The following is a 9,804-nucleotide window of genomic DNA, read 5'->3' as shown; positions in this document are numbered from 1 at the left end:
TCACACACAAATGCACACACACATTTATAACAAAAATCTCAAATGTCTGCTGTTTCAGAAGATGTACTTGGGGAAGATTCTAACCAAACAAAGAAGTTTGGACCTTACCTGGTATTTCGTGAACTCTTCCCTGAATCCGAAATACCGTACTCTGGAGGTAAGAGATCTTGTGTGTATGTGTGTTTGTGTATCTGTGTATATTTGTACGTATCTGTGTGCGTGTTTATGTGTGTGTATGTGTATGTTTGTGTGTGTGTGTGTGTGTGTGTGAGAGAGAGAGAGAGAGAGAGACACACACACACAGAGAGAGAGAGAGAGAGAGAGAGAGAGAGAGAGAGAGAGAGAGAGAGAGAGAGAGAACTTCTTTGACATCACCAGACGACGAGCCTAGATTTCGGTACACGGTAGAAGGGGGAAGGTAGTTTTAGTAAGAGTTTTGCAGCACTTGCAATACATTTAGGCTTACAAAGAAAAGAAGGAGGAGAGATTAGGTGGCAGTTTTCTTGTGTATCCCTCTTGCCATTCAAATTAGAATGGTTTTGTTAGTTTGTTCGTTTGTTTGCTTGTTTTTATTTGTTTTTTGTTTTTAGTTCGTTTGCTGTTTTGTAGGGGGCGTGTTGAAAATGCTTGAGACATAGATAAGCTTCCCAAATATTCTACTGGTGATCAAAAGAAATGTACGACGTTATCTTTCACGAGGATAGTACACGTACTAAGTACTCTGAAAAGTAGGTAATGTTAGAAAAATAACATTTTAGTGCTTCGATTAGTGTTCTCAACACCAATGTAAAAACCTCCCCAGAAAATTCGGATCTGTTTCTTTTTTCATTTTTTTATTTTTATGAAGTTTAAGTCTCTGTTTACTTAAAACCGCATTGGCATTTGATCATTGTCACCCAAAAGAGACGGTGTCTTTAACTCACCATCATTACAGTCCAGTTTATAAGTTCACCACACGGCTTCCAGGTCAGGCCGTTGTTCACTGTGACTGTACTTGGTCAATACTCTCAAACTCCGTGGACTATCCGTAACGGTCACCTGTTTTGTCAATAAACTCAAACAACAAAGACGATCTATAATAGTGACATTTTGTAATAAACTCAGACAACGAGTATTATCTATAATAGTGACCATTTTGTCGATATACTCAAAATTACGAGGATTACCCCGAATGGTCTCCACTTTTGTCACTACACTCAAACTACGGGCACTATCAACAGTGTCCATTTTTGTCAATATAGTCAAACTTTGTGGACTATCTATAATAATGACATTTTTGTCAACTAGTGACCATTTTTGTCAAAGCACTCAAAAATTGCGATTTACTCAAACTACAAGCAATATCTATAACAGTGCCATCTCTGTAAATAAACTCAAACAACGAGGATCTATATAATATAATAGTGAGCATATCTGTCAATATACTCAAACTACGAGCATTATCTATGATAGTGACCAGTTATTGGTCAATACACTCAACTTCGTGGACTATCTGTAGTTGCAATCCATTTTGTCAATACACTCAAACTGCGAGGATTACCAAGATTTACAGTTGTCAACACTTGTGCAAATATGCTCAAACTACAAGTACTATCTCTATTTTTTTTTTATAGTAGAGGGTTTTACGGCGCTCGCAACTGCATAAGGTCATATGACCGCCCAGGGGTGGGTGTCAACGGAGAAGTTTTTACAGGGAATCAGACTTAGACTGTTCACCTCTCTAGGTTCTACAGCATAAAGTCTGCTTCGCTATCAAGGCACCCCGGAAATGGAGGGTCACAAGAGAGTGAGAAACATACAAAAAAGTAGAGGAAAATGACAATAGAAAGGATCAAGAAAGAAAAAGCAGCAGTTCCCTGTTGTAGATCAGGCACTGTTATGAGCGTGGCATGAGTCGGCCAATTTACAATTCTACTATGCTTGAACGAGAAATGTCCCCCCTTTGGGAACGGCCTAAAGACACTACAGTCAGTGGCACTGCCCCGGGGGGTTACTATCTCTATAATAGGGACCATTTCTGTCAATAAATTCAAACTCCGAGCACTATCTTTGATCGTGACAATTTTTGTCAATACATTCAAACAAAGAGGACTATCTATACCGGTGACCATTTTGTCAATATTATACTCAAACTACGAGGATGATCGCTTTCAAGGACAAGGGGGCTATCCCGAAAAATGCTGTTTTGAAAAAATCGAAGGTAAAGTTTTCGGACCCTAGTTCAGTTTCTTAAAAAAACAAAACAAGGAGAGTTTTCTCAATAACCAAACAAATATACACACCAATGAAATCAAACTTCTCCTATAGGTAATCCAAAGCCCACTTTTGGTGAAGGTCAAGGTTTCTGGCTACCCACGAAACCTGGATTAGCCCGCTGGTCCGTAAAAGCGACCGATTATCTGTTGAGATCTCCAGTTTTGTCAGTTCTCCCGCCCTCCGTTGTAGACGTTTCTTGACCTCTCCCTCTGCAGTGGGCCCTCTGGTGTACCAAGGGGAGGCAGTGAGAGACGACTACGAAGAAGATTACGGCCCCTACTCGGCGGTACCCGGCGGCTCCACGGCTTCCATCCTCACCTACCCTTATCAGGCCGCGCTGCTGGTGAGCTCTCCCGGGCCAAACAGAGATGTTTTGTTTCGGTTCTTCTAGTTCTTAGAGATGTGTGTTTAGTTGTTAGAGATGTGTTTTGAGATGTGTTTTTAGTCTTTAGAGATGTGTTTTGTTTCGGATCTTCTAGTTTTTAGAGATGTGCTTTCTTTCGGATCTCTTAGTGTTAGTAAGAGTTTTACGGCACTTGCAACACAGTCAGGCCAGAAAAAGTCACCCGAGCTCATAGATGTGTTTTGTGTCAGGTCTTTTAGTTTCTACACATGTTGTGTTTTGTTTCAGGTCTTTTAGATTTTAGAGATGTGTTTTGTTTCGGTTCGTTTAGTTTTAGTAAGAGATTTTACTTCATCATCCCCTCTCCCAGGCACGATTTCCCCTCCATATTCCCTTCTCTTCCCTTCTTTCCCTTTAGTTTTAGTAAGAGTTTACTGCACTTGCAACACAATCATGCCAGTAGAAAAAACGGTCACTTACGAAAAAATCAGTATCACTGTTAGTGAGACCACACGCGCTCAGAGATCTGTTTTGTTTCGGATCTTTTAGGTTTAGTAAGAGTTTTACATCATCATCCCCTCCCTCACCCCGGCACGATTTCCCCTCCTTTTTCTCTCTCTTTTCCTCTCCCCCACTCTTCTTTTCCTTCCCCTCCTCCCTTGCAACCTTATAAGGTCATATACGTGCCAATTGGAAAAACGACCACATACATAACAATCAGTTGCACTGCAGGTTAGGCCTTATCGACAACCCTTATGATCTGGCAGGTGAATGTAAAAAGGAAATAGAAGATATTATAACTGCTAAAAATTAGAGGTGTAACTAAAGAGTAACAAGCACACGAAAAGGAGGAGAAAATAGGGCCATAGATGTTTGATAGAAAAGAGGGAGCAAATCATAGCAGAGCACCCACGTTTCGTATCTCAAATTAAACAAGTTTTATAAAACTATTGTTGCTCTTATTTTCAGCATACAAGTGACCTTCAATTTCTAAAATAAGTATCAAATTGCTGAATAATGTACAGTTCAGCACGCACACAGCGAAATTAAAGGTACGAATTTCGCTGTGTACGTGTTTTAAATACAAAGATTGCTAATATACATGGAATACACACAAAAATAATTCTAGAAAATCTATTTGTTGTGAGTCTAATAGACTGTTGATGCTGCCAACGCCTGTTTACGAGGAAGGGGGGGGGGATGTCAGTATAAACATTAAAATTAGTCAAGTATATTAAGAATATGCAATCTTTTAAAACATCAGACAGACAGACGTACAAACAGACGACAGACAGACAGACGTACAAACAGACGACAGACAGACAGACAAGCAGACAGACAGACAGACAGACAGACAAACAGATAAACAGACAGACAGACAGACAGACAGACAGACAGACAGACAGACAGACAGACAGACAGACAGATCGATATATAAACAGATTATTTCTCACCTGTGTATCCCAACCTAATCCCTCTCACTCCCCCCCCAACCCCCCACCCTCCACCCCTCACCTCCCCCCCCCCCCTCCAGGTACGGAGTGATGGTAAATTCTATCAGATATGTGGCGGGGTTCTTGTGAGCAAAAGGAAAGTGCTTACTGCTGCTCACTGCGTTGATCTGGGGTAAGATAAGATAGTTCAGGATAATAATTTAGGCTGAGATAATAATAGTTTAGGAAAATAGAGGTTTTGATCATTGTGAAATATGATAGTTCAGGAGAATAGAGGCTTTTATCATTGTGTAGATCTGGGGTAAGGTAAGATAGTTCAGGAAAATAAAGATTGTTATCACTGTGTAGATCTAGGCTAAGAAATGATAGTTCAGGAAAATAAAGGTTTGTATTACTATGTAGATTTGGGCTAAGAAATGATAGTTCAGGAAAATAAAGGTTTGTATTACTATGTAGATCTAGGCTAAGAAATGATAATTCAGAAAAATAAAGTTTTGTATTACTATGTAGATCTAGGCTAAGAAATGATAGTTCAGGAAAATAAAGGTTTTTATCATTGTGTAAATCTAGGGTGAGGTACAATAGTTCAGGAGACTAAAGGTGAAGATCACAGGGTAAGATAAGATAGTGCGGGAAAATAAAGGTGAAGATCATTGTGTAAGATAAGATAGTGCGGGAAAATAAAGGTGAAGATCACAGGGTAAGATAAGATAGTGCGGGAAAATAAAGGTGAAGATCACAGGGTAAGATAAGATAGTGCTGGAAAATAAAGGTGAAGATCATTGTTCAGATCAAGGGTAACAAATGACATTTCTTACATGACATTATCATTTTTCTTTTCTCAGACGATGATATGGTTCATATTGTCCTGTCTTTTGCCCAGATAATCATAGGGTTCATGTCATCCTGGTTTTGTTTTTCCTTCCTTTGACAATCATAGGTTTAATAGTGTCCTCTTTTTTCCCTCAGACAATCATAGCGCTGATGATGTCTTGATTTGATTTTTCTCAGTCGAACTTAGGGTTGATATTGTTATGAGGTTTTATTCCTGGAACTATCACAGGGTTAATATTACAACTTTTTTCTCCTTGAGATAATCATAGGGTTAATATCGTCATGTTTTTTTTTCTTTTTTGAGACCATCATAGGGTTAATACTATGATACCATCATAGGGTTAGATCTAATATTGTCATGGTGTTTTTTTCTTTCTTGAGATCATCACAGGGTTAATATTGCCTTGTTTATTCTTTCGTTGAGACTATGATAGGGTTAATATTGTAATGTTGTTTTTTCTTGAGACCAGACTCATAGGGTTAATATTGCCATGTTCACATTACATTCTCTCAGACTGACCTATTACGTGATGTTGGGTGTGTCCGATCTAAGGGACTCCACGAGCAAGTACATACAGTTTATTCAAGTATCCCGAAGGATTCTTGTGAGCAGGCACTTTCTTTCTCTTTTCTTGCCTTTATTGTTTTGTTTTTTACTTATTTATTTAATTATTTATTTATTTATTTATTTATTTATTTATTTATTTATTTATTTATTTATCTATCTATTTTTGCGGGGAGGGGGTTATTGTGTTTTCTTTATTGTTTGTTGTTGTGTTGTGTGTGTGAATGTGTGTGTGTGTGTGTGTGTGTGTGTGTGTGTGTGTGTGTGTGTGTGTGTGTGTGTGTGTGTTTGTGTGTGTGCGTGTGTGTGTGTGTTTACTGTTGATTTTTTTTCAATAGATACAATAATGGTCATTTCTCTTTGCTAATAAATAATACAGTAATTGAATATAATCACACTTGAAACTAAGACTATCGTCCCTAGTCGAAAACAAAAGGCGTTGTCTTTGTCGTCTTGTTACTATGGTATAAGAAGAACGTAAGGGGGGAGTGAGAAACAACAACAACAACAACAACAATAACAACAACAATAACAACAACAACATCAACAACAATAATAATAATGATTATTAATAATAATTATACTTATATAAATACTAAGAATAATAATAATAACAACAATTACAATATTAAGAATATATCATTATCATCATCATCATCATCATCATCATCATCATCATCATCATCATCATCTCCGTCATCATCATCATACTAAAACTAATAAAGCAGACTAACAATAATAATGTTTCCTCCCGCCCACAGCACCGTAGCTACAAGAACTACCAAGACTACGACATAGCCATGCTGACCCTGTCCTACCCCGCCCGCATCAACAGACGGACCAGGATCGTGAGATTGGGATCTTACATAGACACAAGACCCACCAACAGGTGCTCCGTGTCGGGATGGGGCCGCTCGGAAACAGGTACGTTTTCCTTTTGTTTGGTTTGGTTTGAGGTTGGTTTTGTTGGGGGGGGGGGGTTGTAAAATTTTACGGAGTGCTTATTGGCCCACAGGGGCATAATATATGACTTCCCCTAGAACATTTCTTATTTGCCCACAAAATTACGAGTTATCTCCCCTGTATTTGGTCTCTCTCCCCCCCTCCCCCCCACCCCCCAAATCCACAAAGTCCGTCAATCATATATTTTAAATTGAGAATGTATAGTTTTCCAATCTAATGCTAAAAATAAAAAGATAAACAATAGAGTCTAAAAAGTTACACATCTTGATCTTGTTATCCAAGACAGTATACATAGAGTAAACAAAGAAATAACTCAATTATACCGCAATATATTGTTTGACGAAAGAAGCAAGCCTACATCCGTAGAACTTAAATTCTAAATGAAATGCTGTTCGCAGACGATCAAAGTCTACAGCATAACAATAACACTGAACTGCAGGAACACGCTGACAAACAATCAAATCTGTAGAAATGTGTGCGAGATGGAATGCCTCAGGAAAACATTAACAAGAAGGGATAAAGTGAGAAAAAATAAAAGAGAACAAGTTGGGGCAACACCACGTATGAAATGCATTGAAAAAACAACGCATTAAATGGTCCATGTGGGCCAATAAGAGCAGCCAATTTTTTTATGGGTGGCACCGTGGTGAAATCAGACGTTCGTCAAAACGATGAAATTGAAGAAATTGGCATTGTCCAACTGACTGGATCATCAGCATTGCCTTTCTCGCCCTGCACCACGGTTCAGGCAACGGACAAACACTCTTCACCTTTCTGTAAACTGGACCAGCATCTTGATGTTATTCCTTGTCATCCCACGTTTCTGTACATCAATTTTTGTGATTCTTCTCCAGGTTCCACACGGTATTCCCCTTGAATTTTTCCCTGTGGGTTCCAACCCAATACTTTCTTTGTTTTGCAGCTGCCTGACTTCCTGAGAGTATGTAAAATCCATCGCCACCGCCTCCTTCCTACCTCATCTCTGACTGGGATCTGTCTTGTTTTCCTTAACACTCCCTCGTTGGTGAACCTGTCTCTCCATCCGATCTTCTGTAACTTTCTTTGACTCTTGTTCAAGAAAACCTGGATCCTCTTTATGCACGTTTTTTATGCATTCCATATCTCACATCCTTGCAACAAGACTGATTTCACATTTGAATCGAAAATCCTCAGCTTTGTTCGAAGTATGGTATCTCTGGTCTTCCAAATCCTATTCAAAGATATGAGAAGGTTTCGGGTCAGGAGAGTCCTTTCGGCATTGCCTGCTGTCCTTCATAGTTCCAGCTAAAGCAGAAGCTCTTTCGTCTCCCAAGATTGAAAAATAAAAAGCCGTGTTTGTCCGTGTTTCTATAACTGACTGTTTTCACTGGGTTGGGTAGTTGGCCCTCCTCAAACAGGCTCTTTCGGACGACAAGTCCTATGCCTCTTTAGTCGCCTCTCACAACACGCAGTATCACGGCTTGTGTAATTTACTCCCTCATAGGAAAACCTGCAGGGGGCGACCCATTGGATAGTTTGTTTGTTGTTTTTCTCAACACTTTTTAATATGGCTATTTAAAAACACATTAAAATGTGAATTTTTACAGAAAAGGTTGATCAAAAGCTATAAAAAAAATTGCAGTATCCAAGGATACTCAAACTATGGAATTCTCCAATCTTTGGCGGCCACTTTCTCGCTATTTTTACCTCGGACACCAGGCAACCCCTACCTCTTTCAATCGCAAATATCGTGACTCCTTATCGAACAAGCCTAATTATTATACATTTGCTCCGATTTGTGTCTTGTTGCTTGGTTTCTTTTTTTGCTTGTTTATTTGCTTGTTTGTTTTGGCTTGAAAAAAAAATGAGTAAGAGTTTTAAGGGGCTAGCAATACATCAAAATCTAGGTTACATTATTGCCGAAGATTATATAATATCTTAGTTTAGTAAATGTTTTACGACACTTGCAACATAATTACGTCATATAAGTGCCGAAGATTTTAAGAGTTACAAAAAAGTAACAAACACAAAAAGTAAAGACAATAGATGTTTGATAGAGGAAACAAGGTGCACGCAAAACCACAGGGATCGCCAAACACCAACACACCTGTTTTTTGTTGTTGTTGTTGTTGTTGTTGTTGTTGTTGTTGTTGTTGTTGTTGTTGTTGTTTTGGGGGGAGGCGTTGTTGCTTTTTTTTTCTTTTTCTTTTGCTTCGTTTGTTTTCATTCATTCATTTATTTATTCATTAATTCATTCATCGATTCATTTTTTTCATTCTTTCTATCATTATTTCTTTTTGTCTCTAGTCTGTCGATTTTTTTATTTTTTTTACTGATTATTTCTCCAAAAAATAAACATGGAATAACACCAAGAGTCTATCCTAGGATTAGGGAAAGGTGGAAAGTGTTTGTTCGTGGCCTATACCCTGATTCAGAGTGAGAAAGGCGATGGTGAACCCACTATTCAAAAACTATTGCCCGTTGTTTTTTTAGGTGCTCTCTTTTTTCTTACTTGGGGGTGAAGCGGCTACGTCCTGAAAGCAGGCAAACTGAGAATGATGACACAGACCCGTGTTGTCATCCCAGTTTCTTTCTTTCCTTCTTTCTTTCCTTCTTTCCTCTTTCCCTCCTTACTTACTTAGTTCCTTTATTTATTTATTTAGTTTCTATTTTGTCAACAGGACACAGCCACGTCCTGAAAAAAAGGCAAGCTGAGAATGATGACAAAAGCCCATGTTGTTACCCCAGTTTCTTTCTTTCATTCTTTCTTTCATTCTTTGTTTCGTACTTTCCTTCCTTCCTTCCTTCCTTTCTTCCTTCATTCATTCTTCCTTCCTTCCTTCCTTTATTTATTTATTTATTTAATTATTTATGTATTTATCCATTCATTCATTATTTTTTTCTTTCTTACTTTCTTTAATTGTTTCACTGTTGATTAATTTATTTGCCGATTGTTGTAAACAGGAAGCGGCTACGTCCTCAAAGCTGGCAGGCTGAGAATGATGACACAGACCCGCTGTACTGCGGAGTGGTACAGGCTGACCAACAGATACCTGCTTGGTTCACGGGAAGTGTGTGCAGTGGCTCAGGACGCCTCTACCTGCTCTGTGAGTTCCTGGTGTATGTGTGTATGTGTTTATGTACATGTGTGTGTGTGTGTGTATGAGAGAGAGAGAGAGAGAGAGAGAGAGAAAGAGAGAGAGAGAAATAGAGAAAAGAGAAAGAAAGAAAGAGAAAAAGAGAGAGAGACACCAACAGATGCTCGCTTGGTTCACGGGAAGTGTGTGCAGTGGCCAAGGACTCCTCTACCTGCGCCGTGAGTTCCTGGTGTATGTGTGTATGTGTTTATGTGCGTGTTTGAGTGTGTTTGTGTGTGTGTGTGTGTGTGTGTGTGTGTGTGTGTGTGTGTG

The 9,804-nt window shown here is 38.9% G+C and overlaps 1 protein-coding gene across 1 annotated transcript in view; it reads left to right on the top strand.

Annotated features, from left to right (window-relative positions):
* The first annotated feature begins 42 nt into the window (after positions 1–42).
* Positions 43–9,804, top strand: part of LOC101848265 (chymotrypsin A) — a 12,278-nt gene continuing 2,516 nt past the window's right edge. The window contains exons 1-6 of the mRNA XM_005091650.3: positions 43–157; positions 2,472–2,599; positions 4,134–4,225; positions 5,402–5,492; positions 6,214–6,376; positions 9,359–9,501. Coding sequence (XP_005091707.1) covers positions 43–157; positions 2,472–2,599; positions 4,134–4,225; positions 5,402–5,492; positions 6,214–6,376; positions 9,359–9,501 — 732 coding nt within the window. The remainder of the gene's footprint in view (positions 158–2,471; positions 2,600–4,133; positions 4,226–5,401; positions 5,493–6,213; positions 6,377–9,358; positions 9,502–9,804) is intronic.

This window comes from Aplysia californica, unplaced genomic scaffold (assembly GCF_000002075.1).
Source record: "Aplysia californica isolate F4 #8 unplaced genomic scaffold, AplCal3.0 scaffold00033, whole genome shotgun sequence".
NCBI classification, from domain to species: Eukaryota; Metazoa; Mollusca; class Gastropoda; order Aplysiida; family Aplysiidae; genus Aplysia; species Aplysia californica.
This window is presented reverse-complemented; position numbering and strand designations above follow the sequence as displayed.